Source organism: Schistosoma mansoni (assembly GCF_000237925.1).
Source record: "Schistosoma mansoni, WGS project CABG00000000 data, supercontig 0256, strain Puerto Rico, whole genome shotgun sequence".
NCBI classification, from domain to species: domain Eukaryota; kingdom Metazoa; phylum Platyhelminthes; class Trematoda; order Strigeidida; family Schistosomatidae; genus Schistosoma; species Schistosoma mansoni.
In genome coordinates, this window is record NW_017386119.1 from 29447 (window position 1) to 43892 (window position 14446).

At 33.0% G+C, this 14446-nt stretch overlaps 1 protein-coding gene across 1 annotated transcript in view; it reads left to right on the plus strand.

Annotated features, from left to right (window-relative positions):
- Smp_138570 (spore germination protein, putative) overlaps positions 1-13999 on the plus strand; it is a gene marked incomplete at both ends in the record, with an annotated part of 22565 nt that extends 8566 nt beyond the window's left edge. The window contains 4 exons of the mRNA XM_018792517.1: positions 7528-7548; positions 9495-9509; positions 13263-13295; positions 13966-13999. Coding sequence (XP_018644188.1) covers positions 7528-7548; positions 9495-9509; positions 13263-13295; positions 13966-13999 — 103 coding nt within the window. The remainder of the gene's footprint in view (positions 1-7527; positions 7549-9494; positions 9510-13262; positions 13296-13965) is intronic.
- Positions 14000-14446: the final 447 nt, after the last annotated feature.

Sequence of the window (14446 nt, forward strand, 5' to 3'; positions counted from 1 at the left end):
GAAACACCTACCTGCCGTCACACCTCTGTACAGTCGGCAGTACGACTTCGCCTTCGGACCTTTGGATTGCTGCTTTTAGTCTTACCGCTCTTCAACCGACCTGTCTGACATGGTAGTACCTTGAGGAACGATTGTTCCAGCCAGCATAGCTCGATTGCTTCATCACGATAGGCAAGCCCGACCACCACGTCAAGGTAGCAGCAACGGTCGGGTTACGTGATTAAAATCCTTGTCTGGATTTCACATAGTATAATTCACGAAAGAAGGAGAAAAAACCCTTATGAAACCTAAGGATAATATTTTGACTTCATATTTATATGGATAATTCAATGTAAATTACTGCATAATCTCGATTGTATAGAGTTTTATAAATCTAGGAGTATATATGCCGCCAAATTTAAAGACAAGCATTCGTATACATGACTTGCCATATGAATAATGCAATTACATATTTCATATTTATTCGTCTCACACGATATTCTAGATGGATAGAAGCGTTTCCTAGTCCGTCTGAAGATAATAAATAATCACAAGGACTGTTTATGGAAACCCAGTCCATATGTTTATAACATTGTAGTTTAAAGACTTGCTGGACGCTGCTATACAAGCAAATCTTACGTTTGACCCGGTATCGGGTCTTAGTTAACGGTTATAAAGGTGCCCAAAACTAGAAGCAGATAAATTCTCTATGGTATTATGTTAGTTAACTTATCAGATTATGACAATCTGGAAGTTCTAGGAAACTAGTAACTATCTACTGTATACAAATATTTGTACACTAGTCACGGTTCATTGGATTATGGATTCATTTGTTGAAGTTTGGGCTTTGTAATATTTTTAGTCAATATTAGCTAGTTTCTTAAATCACATTCAAGTAGTTAACATTAATTTATGGTAGAAAACAGTTTTACGTAAATGAATCTGAGTGAACTGTCGACGGTTTAATATCTTCCAATGTGCACTTACTGTTGACATTAAAATTTTTTCCTAAACGGATTATATATAAGGATATCTGAGATAGTGATTTAGTAGAAGGAGCGAATTTTATCAAAATGATTTCAAAACTGAATTTTAATTATTGATGACATATGTTAAAGATCAGTGATTTTGATTGGAATACATATAAATGAGTCAATATTCCCGTTTTGAATAAGTGTTCAGGTGTAAATTTATCCTTAATTTAGGACTCTGAATATAAAATAAAAGTTAGACGAACCATCTTGTGCTTGACAAGAGATGTATACTTACGCAAATAAATTAAAATTGAAATGTGAAAGGACCTATGAAGAAGCAAAAGTAGTTCAATATAAAACCCTCATTTTAAGCATAATAGCAATTCTTAGTTTTGTAAATTAAAGCCATCTGTCAAAAGTAAAGAGCCTTTTCGATCTCCGATTCGATTTGTAAAACAGTATTGAGATGCCAGAAGAGCTCGAAAGTTGTACTGAAACACCTAAGGCAAATGCTACTTATTAAGAAAACATTTTTTCTCCTACTTTATTATTATTATTGAATCAACAAAGATACAAAGGCTTAATCACAAATTAAACCTATTGTAAAATCAGTCATAAATTTATTGGTAATCTAAGAGATACAATTTAGTATATGATGTGTTTCGGATAATTTTATCCTATTCATTTCCATTTCTGTGCACTTCATGTTTGAAATCTAGTGGTGTCCCTTCTCCGCGTATTAAATATCGCTTTCCTTTTTGAATGATTTAATTCAACTTGGTGATTATATACAACCAAGGTGAAATCCTACATTGAAACGAATAGATGCATCTCTTCCCTGCCTAGTTTTGATATTTCACTTATTATACTACTCAATAATTATAAGGTAGGTTTATTCCACTACTGCGTATAAAACGTTACACAGCTTGTCAATTATGTGCTGTAGCAATCTCCAGCAGTTTGCTTACATAAATACATTTTACAACTTCATACTTTCTTCAAAATATAGATAAAGAACGAATTTCTGGATTCAGAGAATGTTACTCAATAACGCCACGTGATCACTTATGTGTAGTCCGTTCCTATGACATATTAACGCCTTTACGTATTCATGTACATATCAACCTTTTTGATGTTGGTTTGTTCTCTGAGCTGGATGGTTTGGTCGTGCAGCTTTCATCGTCCTTCTGAACGACATCATCAGCACAAACTTCGGGTAGAAGCGAAGTGTTTGAATTTCTCCACATGTGATTCACAGCTTGTCCTCTGCACCTCGATGTTGATTGGTTCTTATTGACCTTAAATCTGTCATTGTTTATTTCTTTGTTTTGGTTGTATCTCCTATTGGTTTGATTTTTGTTCCTATGTTCCTGCATAATTTTCTTGATTGATTGATAGATTGGATTGATTTCAATGTGTTTGTTTATTGCTGATTGACCTGAGTGCCAAGCTTCTAAAAATTATCTGGTATTTTTGGAATTGCCTCTGTCCAAAATCTGCACATTTTCCCAGTCGAATGTATGTCCATAGTTGTCCACGTGTATTGATATGAGTGAAGAAATGTCGTGGCGTTTGACTGCTAATTGGTGTTCATGTAGGTGAAGATGCAGGGGGCGTCCGCTTTGTCCAATATAGTGTTTGTTGCAGTTGGTACAATTTATCTTGTAGATGATGTTTGTTTTGTCCTCTTTTGCCATTTCATCATTTGGTTTGCATAAGATTGAGTGGAGGGACTTTGTTGGTTTGTGGGCTACACCTATTCTGAAGGTTTTCAGCAGCCTTGTTGCCGTTTCCGATATGCCCTTTATGTATGGTAGGGTGATCCTTTTGTTGATTTTTATACTTGATTTCGTTTCTGATGGTGTGTGCGACTGGTATTTTTTGATGAAATTGATTGGATAGCCGTTCTTTTGAAGAATGGTTTTCAGGTGTTTTTCTTCATTTTTTCGTGCTGTGATTGTATTGCAGTGTGTTCTCGCCCTCTTGAACAAAGTTTGTACACAGTTGATTTTGTGAGTTCTTGGGTTGTTGCTATTGTAGTTGAGAATTTGATCGGTGTGGGTCGGCTTCCTGTGCACTTGAGTCTCTAGTTTTCCTGTGTCAGTTCTGGTGATTAATACATCTAAGAATGGTAACTTGTTGTCCGACTCTTGTTCCATTGTGAACTTGATGTCGTTGAAGACGTTGTTGATCTGCTTGTAGGTGTTTTCTAGTTCCTCCTTTTTGACGATGACGAATGTGTCGTCTACATAACGAATCCAAATTCAAACCAAAAATTTGGATTCGCTACGACATTTCTTCACTCATATCAATACACGTGGACAACTATGGACATACATTCGACTGGGAAAATGTGCAGATTTTGGACAGAGGCAATTCCAAAAATACCAGATAATTTTTAGAAGCTTGGCACTCAGGTCAATCAGCAATAAACAAACACATTGAAATCAATCCAATCTATCAATCAATCAAGAAAATTATGCAGGAACATAGGAACAAAAATCAAACCAATAGGAGATACAACCAAAACAAAGAAATAAACAATGACAGATTTAAGGTCAATAAGAACCAATCAACATCGAGGTGCAGAGGACAAGCTGTGAATCACATGTGGAGAAATTCAAACACTTCGCTTCTACCCGAAGTTTGTGCTGATGATGTCGTTCAGAAGGACGATGAAAGCTGCACGACCAAACCATCCAGCTCAGAGAACAAACCAACATCAAAATCACCCACCTGAGCTACAAATCTTCTCCACCATCTCACATATCAACCTTATTAATGTAAATCCATGTAAGGCATATTAAATGATTTCACTCATCTGTATTTATGTTAGGAGATGAAGTCCACCAAATTTTTCATACACTTAAACAAGTTCTTTCTGACTCGTGGCTAGAAAGTCATTCAAAACCTATCTTCGAACAATTCGAATTCACAAGTTAGCAATATCGCGGAGTTTATAACAATGAATTCTTTTTTACTGACGTTATAGAAAATAACAGCAAATGTGTCTTTGATATAATGGAGGTTTAATTTAGCTCCTCGATAACCTCCTTCAGGAACCCACTTTCTAATTTTATTAGAAATAAGACAGATATGATGAAGCATTCGAGTGATCTTGTAGAGTCTAGTTCAATGTTAAGCTCACATAGATTGTTCTAGCTTCCAGACAGATTAACTTATTCATTTTTATTGAGTCATATTTTGACCTTGTCAATTATTCGCTTATTAACCTTGGCTGTTTTTTGTGTGAGCATATGTTTGTGTACATCTTATCATACTCATCAAATGTCTGAAGCTTATTTTTGTTTGACTAGAAAAACAGATTCATGCCTGATTAAATTGAGTTGGCTAACACGCCTTCTCCACTGCGTATCATTTCGTTTCGCTTCACTCTCTCGTTTTCGCTTCGTTTCTTTGATCGTCTGTCTGGATCAGCAATTGTATGAAATATACGTGTTCGAAATCCATTCTCGTATTCGTCATGTTTATTTCGAGAGATTAATCTGTCTAACAAGGTAATTTGGGACGTTCATCGTTAACAATCACTTATATTAGATCGTCTGACAAGATCTAGTTTTTTTCTTTTTGCTTAAAGATTTTTTCTTTACAACTAGAACCGTATAAAGTGTACATGAACATTGAAAGTCTTATTTAAATAATGTACAACAAGTGAAATAATTTCAGTCAACTTATTCAGTCATTATCATCATATTTTTATTACCATAACTTTGAAATTTTAAACCGTTATCTCAACTGACCAACACCAAAACTTGTCAAAACTCATAATTCATTAGGTACGTTTAAAAACTACCATCTACGTCAGCCAAATCACGGTGGTTCCATTTTCCTGATTAAATCTATACTCGCCAACTTAGACTTTACATATACTTTCGACTATACTGAGTGAGTGTGAAAATCTAGTCTCCAAATTATGATAAATTAGGCTTCTTAGTTTCTAAACTGTATTTTGTTCATGATTTCATTTAACTATATTCTTATTTGATGTAGGAAGGTACAAAATCTTTGTTTTTTTTGTTTTTTTAGCTTTATTCAATATTATATTTTTGGTACAATATAGAATTCTCAGCACAAAGTACTTCAACAAGTTTCCGTTTCTTACTTCTTCGTCCTTCCTGACGATAAATATTGAGTGATCGCCAGTTAGAAGTTAGCAGCCCAGTCAATCGACATCTGGATAATGTACATTCTTCTAGCTGCATACTGCCAGCAACCACGATATCTCTGATTAGGCCTTCTGCAACCTTTACAGCGAAAGGTCTTACACTTTTTAGAAACGCACCTGAATAGGTTGTGCGATTAATAAGCATCATGATGTATTAAAACGAACGAAATTAGATAAGTTGTTGAAATATCTAGATGACAGGAACAGGTAGCCCAGATGTTTAAACAGGCCACCAATATATACATTACCTTCATACAACAGTCCCACTGTTATAATTTTCAACAGAAATGTTTTATAAAAATATTTTTTCAATTTTCAAAATTAATTTTTAAGATCTTTAATGTTTAATTCTTAATCAATTAGAAAACAATCAATAGAAAAGTAAACAATGAAGAAGGAAGAAAGTTTCCTTTGATTATCGAATAAAATTCGGTTTATTTCCAAAATTAAGTATTGATAGAGGGAGAGAGAGAGAGGGAGGGAATGAGCGAGTGAGAGAGCATTATTGGGATTCGACCTTAGTTGCTAACCACCCCTTCAATATTATCGAATAATGTAGTATGATTGATATTCTATATAATAAAACAATAACTATCGAGTTTATTGAATTCGTTTATTTTATCGAGTATATTATGTCCTATCAATGGATTGAATACCTTTATATTCAGTTGTCTACGGACAAACTTTCCTTTAAATGTTTCATAAAATTATGAATTATAAAGAGGTTATTATTATATTACTATTTGATGCAATACATAATGTATCTTTTGTTTATAGTTCACTTCATTCATATATTTATTAATATGTATTGTTTTAATGCTTGACGTATTCAATGTACAAGGTTAGTTATAAACTTTAATTATACATTTAGTTATAAAAGATATAACCTATTCTGAATGATGAACAATATGAGTTTACTATATATGTGTTGTATTATAGGTCTATGTGAATTTCTAAGAGTTTTTATTAGATTTCCCTTGGAAAAACTAAAATCACTTGACTGGCTCCATGAGGTATTTCCTGGAGTTCTAGTGAGAAGCAGTAACCAGTGGAGTTCAACCAGGTCTGTTGGGAGATATCAACTCACTGATGACATTGGTGAATGGTTGCTCAATTTCGTGGATCAGTTGAAGTTAAATATTAATACCGTTGGATACTGGCTCAGTGGTCTATCGGTTAAGTGCTCTGGCGCGAGACTGATAGGTCCTGGGTTCGAATATCGCTAGTGCGTGATCGTGGATGCGCACTGCTGGTGAGTCTCATAATAGGACGAAACGGCCATCCAGTGCTTCCAGGTTTTCCACGGCGGTCTAGCTTCAATTGACTCATGATTTTAACTATATAAACTTACTAAAATCTCCACAAAACCCCCTTTCTAATAATGATCATATGATTACTAGTGACTGGCTCCATGAGGTATTTCCTGGAGTTCTAATGAGTAGCAGTAACCAGTGGAGTTCACTGAAGACTTTGGTGAAATGGTTGCTCAATTTCGTGGATTGGTTGAAGTTAGACATTAACACCGTTGGATGCCGGCCAGGTCAGTGGTCTATCGGTTAAGTGCTCTGGTGCGAGACTGATGGGTCCTGGGATAGAATCTTGCGAGGCAGGATCGCGGATGTGTATTGCAGAAAGAGATGGTGAGACGAAACGGCCATCCAGTGCTCCCAGGTTTTCGATGGTGGTCTAGCTTCACTTGACTCATGATTTCAACTATATATAAAAAATTGATATCTCTTTAAGTTTGAGGTTAGCCTATATTTATGATAAATGTGTTTTTAGTGCATAGCCATTGTTAAAACTATGCAACCAATTTTACTAAATCTATCCATTTAATTTATAAAACATAAATGTGCTGAAGTGAATAGAAGAGAATGCTTCAAAATACATTGTTATCAATTCGTTGAATAGTGTATATTTGAAAATGACTGAATGCTTCAAAATCCAAAAAGTTGTTATGAAAATTCCATAAGGATGATAATGTTTGACTAACCAATGGTTGGAGACTCTAGGTGACATGGCTCAGAATCGATCACAATGGCGTAGGTGTATACACTCTTAATCTTCCCTTAAACCTTGAGATTAAAATTACTTCATAACTTCCTATACTATATCCTTATATACAGCCCATCTTTTATATACTACCACCACTAAATTAAATACTTCTATGAATTGGGTATTCATCTTGTTGTGCTAACGACGTATGGCAACTTGGACCGATGCATATATGTGCCTGGTTCTACGTTGTAGCTGACTGACTGACTATTTGACTAATTGGAATTGTATTAAGCTTTTTCATGATATGTAGCATCATTTTAATTATACCTAACGCAATATCATATCATTTGTCAACAGAGAATTTTTATTATTTCTTCCGTATTTCTCTAGGTATAAAATTACCGAAGATATGTGGAGATGACAGTAAGTTTGTCATTCTATGAAATAATCTGAATGATATAATTCACTTGAGAATGATTATGTTTATAATAATTATGAAATTGATTCCATAGTACGTAATTAGAAGTCCAAAACTCTTTGTTGATGAAAGACAATATCTTCACTACTGATTACATGACGTATTCTTTAAACTGTTTATCTAATTATAGGAATATAATCAAAATGAAATTTATCTTATATATGTAGTGATGTAGATAGGGGAAAGTATATAAAATGCTATATTATTCTAAAATAATATCTTACTAGTTTCTAACACTTTTAGTCTACTAACTTTCCATGGTAAAATATTGTATTAATTGAAGTTAGATATGTTATACAGTATACATAGCAAAATCCTGCAGACTATGTAATAAGTCTTTAGCTCATACGATTATCGTGAAATACGACTGTCAATTTAGATACGCTGACTTATATCACCAGTACGGGTAGCCTAAAGGTCTTTTTGGTCCTTTTTCCCCTTGAGAATAGTAGATCATATGACAGTAAGCAATAGGTCAAATAAAAACTTATAATAAAAGAAATATGAATATACATATAATATAGTTACTTAATAATCACACAATAAGAATATTCTCGTCCGGATATAACACTATGTATTGACTTAAGCTTGATCAAATCATATTACTCATGTCTGATAAATTTCGTGAGAAGTTTAAGAATTCCATTTCCTTTGCTCTAAGATCTCTGTCTAGCTACATGGCTTCTTCACTCATTCAGATTGTCTGCATAAACATATTTCAAAAACTTTGAGGAATTATCTAACCTATACATATAATGAACATTGACTTTTAGTAGAAATGAGCTGTTCTAGGGTCATAAGAATCAATTATTTGACTAAAAAACAAACTCACCAAGTATGTAAAATCAGAATATGCATTTAGTTCTTTTATTGCATTCATTGCCTAATGGGAACATCTACAATGATGGACGGGCAGAAATTGTTTATCTTTCATAATTACTTAAAAATGTAATTAGAAATTATTCAAAGCTGTGTGATTTGTTGATTGATCAATATTAATAAGAACAATTAAGGTTTTAAAAAGATAAATTCATGACTGAAATGAAATGTTTCTTTACTCTTATATTACCTTGTGCAACACATAATATATATATACATATATATATATATATAGTTCGATTTGCAGAGGTTTTGTAAACGTTTACTTAGATTTTAATTGACTGGTTGAATAATTCTGAATACTATCTCATGAGCTTTCGCTTGAAATTTCTTGTTTAAATGCAACTAAAACTGCAACTAAAACTAGATTCTCACTATGGGGTCAAGCGTTTGTACTCGAGACCTAATGCCTCAAGTTCCATTCTAGCGTTTCGGATTATGTGCGCCCATTCGTGAGGAGTTCCCTGCTGGGGCGAAACGGTCACCCACTACTTCAAGGTTTTAAATGTTGATCTAACTTAAATTAGTTTATGATCTCAATGAAAAACTAGATTTACTTGTAATCATTATATAGTTACCAATGATGTTGAAATATATTTTGATTGTTAATGATCTATACTACTCAATTTCATTCGCAAGTTTGAACAAAAAGATAATTATAATACTGACTAAATAGTTTAACTATTCTTAATTATTAAATATCTTATATATAGAAAATGCTTTATCATGATAAGAATTTTTCAATACATAATGCTGAAATAATCTTGCTGTACAATTAACTAAAGAAGTCAATAATGTCTACATTTTACTATCGAATGTCACAGGTGGGATCGCGGATGAGCACTACTGAGAAGTCTCATACTAGGACAAAACGGCCATCCAGTGTTTCTAGGTTTTCAGTAGTGGTCTACCATCAATCGATTCATGCTTTCAGTCAAAAAACTCAACAATCTCCACAACCTCATACTGATATTTTATTTTCTTACTGATTTCAGAAAAGAAAATTGAAGATGATGTTGAAAGAATGATTGACATGATAGACGAAGAAAAGTTTGGTCCATCAGATGAAACAGGTATTTAATGTCATAATAACTCATGTGTGAGTACTAATATTCTTCAACACTTATTAGCATACATAAGTAATTATCACGTTGAAATTATTTGAATATATTTTCTAACTATTAAGAAAAATTTGATGAACTTCGTGGCTAATAGCCTCGTTTAATTTATAGGGTCATATTGTGATATGTGCTATTGATTTCGACAGATATAAGTAGTAGTATGTGTTGAAAGTGAAATGCCTGGCAGCAGAAGTTTAAGAAGGTCGAAGAAAAGAGAACGAGAACAGAGAATGATTGCTGTGAAAGCTAAGAAACAATGTAGTCTGAGATAATTGATTGACATTATGCAAATAAAGTATTTACTATATAGTTCCCAGATTTTACTAAGGCGTTCTGTAATTTGTGTGTTCAAATACATTCGATCGTCCCTACTTATGTTCTCGTTCAATACAATATAACTAAGATATATTAAGTAAAAATTGGTTACCTGTCCAAACATTTAAGTCACTTATTTTCCAGTTGTAATAAATATTTGTATTTTAGATTTATTTAAATAAAATAATCATGAATCCCAGTTGTATTAACTTCTGCAATATCATGAAAGGTATGAAACGTGTTACTATGTTAAAGATTGAAAATTTCAAACCCGAACATTACATCTGCCGGTGTAGTTTCGACTGCATTTTCTCCTTTTGAAATATTAGGGGAATTTCTTGCATTGTATAACTGATGAAGGAAAAATAGTTGTGTAACTGAACTGATAGTCAACTCTGATCATTGAAGATGAGTGTAAGATATTAACCATTGAAAAGAAACATTTTGAATCATTACAGTTTAAATGTACGTAATGAGAAATCTATTGTGATACTGTACAATTAATATCGGGAATTCCTCCAGGTAACATAATTTATTATGATGAATAAAACTACTTTGTTATTAGTTTGCAACAAGTTTAAGGAAAGGATTTTGATATCGTAAGGTACATATATTCAATCATGTTGATCTTAGAGAAATTATAAATCGAACATGACAAAAAATGTTTTACGTAAAATGTTTATAGTCCTCGTTTCGAAACATGAAATAATTTTAATTGAGATCATGAATCAATCAATGTTTGACCGCCATTGGTAATCTGGAAACACCAGACGGCTGTTTCGTCCTAGAATGGGACTCTCTAGCAGTGCGCACCAACAATCCTGCATACAGGACTCAAACCCAGGATATTCGGCCTCGCGCGAGGACGTTTAACCTCTAGACTACTAAGCCGTCACCAAACAGTGTTATTGAATATCTTCAATCAATCCACGATTTTACACAACCATCTCAACAATCTCCACAACCCTATACGTATGAAATAATTTACCAGTTTTTAAGTTTGAATGATTTTAGTTTTACAAAATCAGCTTTTCAAATTTTATAGATCGATAGTTGACAGAAAGTGACAACTGGTTGGATCACATGGCGTGAAATAATTATTTCTACAGTCTAGTGCCTAAATAATCACTAAATTTGTTGATAGCTGTTGTATGAACTTGATCTATGGCCGTATAACTAGTATTTTCTTTAAAAAAGAACAATCTTCCTGTTTTTTTCAGATCCTCCAGGCTGGGAATCGGATACCAGATATGAAAAAGAAATACGCATTGGCAAAGTGAAGAAAGGAGGAAAATTTGGACCGGGTAGATCTTAAATTGTTTTATATCAAAATACGTCTATTTGGTAACATAATTCATCTGACTAAAATCATATTATTTCAATTACTGATATAATACAAGAGATAATTATGTTGTTTACCTACATTAAAGTATCTGAATGAAAAAAGTGTTGAAATTAGTACACTTCAAACAGGTAATCCAATAATGTGGTTTCGTCTTAGTGCCTTCCAGAAGAGTTTAGGATAATCACTACTTTCGATACAGTTTTCGAGAAAGTTGATCTCATATTTTACTAGCGCAAGCTTGACGGTGAGATCAATTTTCTCGGAAGCTGTATCGAAAGTAATGATTATCCTAAACTATTCTGGAAGGCACTAAGACGAAACCACATTCATCCCAGTGCGAAAACTTTCAAATCTAATAATGATCAGTCAAGTGTTAAGTTTAATGTTAAGTGAAGTTGTAAGTGTTAGCATTTCATTTAAATGCGGGTAAAAACTACTGTAAGTTAGATTAAAGTCCTTCAAACACTGATTCTTAAAATATTATAGTGAATTCACTCCTTGAACAATAAAATACAACAGTGACTGAAGACAAAATTAACTATAAACCAAAATCAGTAAATTGACAGCCTCTTTAATTTGTTAATATGTTATTATTTATCTCGTTTGTAACACACAAAAGAATTTTATAAACATGTGCATAAATAATTAGTAGTCTTACATGTTCATTTTTTTATACGATACAACTATACCGTAAACCGACCATCCCGTCGCTTTTCCAACTAAGTCCTAAAGTCAGTATATAGTTAGCACAGTTAGCACTACAATATCTTCTAAAAGCGCTTTGTCGAGATTATTTGAATGTTGACATTGACTATACTTTGTTGGATCTGGGTTAAATTTCGTCAGAATTTAGGTGAGGATTACTCAAAGAGATTATCACTCCCGTTTATTATAGTTTTGGTGAAACCTCGTCTTAAACTATAGAAAAAACTTTTAATTACGTCTCTCTTCACTTTATTGTTTGATGTCATATTACAGTCAGTAAGACTGGGGTTTTTACTGCTATAAATCTTTAAATAACTAGATAGAAAGCAAATTTAAACAATGAATAACGATCTCGCATTTACAAGAAAAATAGATGTTGAAACTTTCCGAACATACAAATAGATTCATCTGTTGTCCTGTTTGCAACAAGATTTGAAGTTAAAGGTCTAATGTTCAGCTAGGATAAAAAGTTTCAGAAATCTTATATCGAATTGTGTACCCCATGATAATAACCAGATATCACTGATCCAGTGGCTTCAGACTAATTAAATGGGACCAAATGTTCCAACAAATACGAGTTGCTGAATATGATTAGCATTGAAATAAAGTGAGATGAATGGTAAAAATTCAGTAAGATAAGCTTGTTTATAACACAGTACATATAACGTTCATGATATGTGAGGATTGGTATGCATTTTAAGTGGATTATAATCTTTATTCACTTCATTGATTTTTATCAATTTTTTTCTGTGGGTTGTGATAATGTCCTGGTACCTGACCCGAAGTAGGTAATTTTCCTTTAGAAAACACTTCAAATTTTAGTCTGAATATCTAATATATCAAGCACCTGAGTAACGTGGGACGATGCAATCCCATAAAAGTTAATGGTCTGAATACGTACATACGAAACGTTGATTCTAAATCAAAATATTCAGTCTCGCTCAAACAAAACCTCCGTGGTCGTCAATCAAGTTTAAAAATTGTAAATCAAGTGAATAACGTCACATCAATATAAAAATTACACTTAATTTAAAATCAGATCAATTATTTTATATAAAACTAGCATATTTGGGAAACAAGTGAACTTTAGTGTGAACTGTTGAAAGAACTATTTGTCACACTAGCTGGTAGTTCATAAGCTGCTCTTATTTCAATAACTGTTTTTTAAGTGTATACTTTCCAATTAGTTAAAAAAATTGTGAAGAAAATAAATTTCATTTGTGTCATTATCATGAAATATGAACTTTCTCTTTCTTTATTTCAATAGAAGGTAAACGAATAGAGCGTGTAATATTAAAGAAGAAGAAACCTTTCGGTAAAAATAATTCTAGACCAGGTGATATTTCTATATTGCTCGTAGTTTTTTTTAAATCTATGACTGAAATACTAAATATTTATGTATTCAAATAGCTTGCTCATTGAATAAATTTAAACTTTATAATAAAACGATAACAGCAAATATTTTAGACAAGATTTACGTAAGAGATAAACCCTTAATTGATTAATCACTGGATGGTGATTAATATCATGTGTGTCAGGTCCTTCTTAGTGCATATAGAATCCTATCGATCAAATTGTAATATGGCCACTAGTCTAGATGACTTGATATTGTGAGCACTATGTTGAAATAAGATGTTGGTTGGAGATAGTCAACAGGAAACCCTAGACCTAACTTCAATGCTACTTGGCAAGAACTACCAGTCTGGCGTCAGAGCACTTAAACGATAGACCACTGGGCCGGCATCCGATGGTCCTGGGTTCGAATCTGGCGAGGCGAGATCGTGGATATGCACTGCTAAGGAGTCCCACAATATGACGAAATTGCCGTCCAGTGCTTTCAGATTTTCCTTGGTGGTCTAGCTTCAATTGACTCATGCTTTCAACTATGAAAATTTAGATATTATGAAACGTCTGTTCAAGTTGGCTGTTATATTTTTCACTTGAAATACAATAGATAACTATTTTTCTAACTATATGTATATCAGATTTCTCAGATTGGGAATATACAGAAGAAGATGAAAGAGAATTATTGGTCAATGAATAATCAACTATAAGAAATTCGATGTAAGTATTACAAACCAGATCTTATTATTATATTCTGCTATTCATGGTATTGAATTGAAGGTTTTTTTGGAAGAACTACAAAAGTGTATAAAACAAAATTTAAACCTTACTACATGTCTAAATGAGCCATCTTGAGATATGCCTAGGTTTCAATGAGTTAATTTCGTATTTGATTTATTCTTCTTAAAAAATCCTGACGATTTAATTTGACAGTATATGATGTTAGAATTATATGTTTGGAGATATAAAGTAATATTGTAGTGAACAAAACACGAGTGGGGATAATCGGATCTATATAAGATAACATTACAGAATACCTCATTAAAGTATGAGAACCATATAGTGAATAGTTAATTTGCAAAATAACAATCAATTGTCTCAATTTGACTGCAAATATCCGTC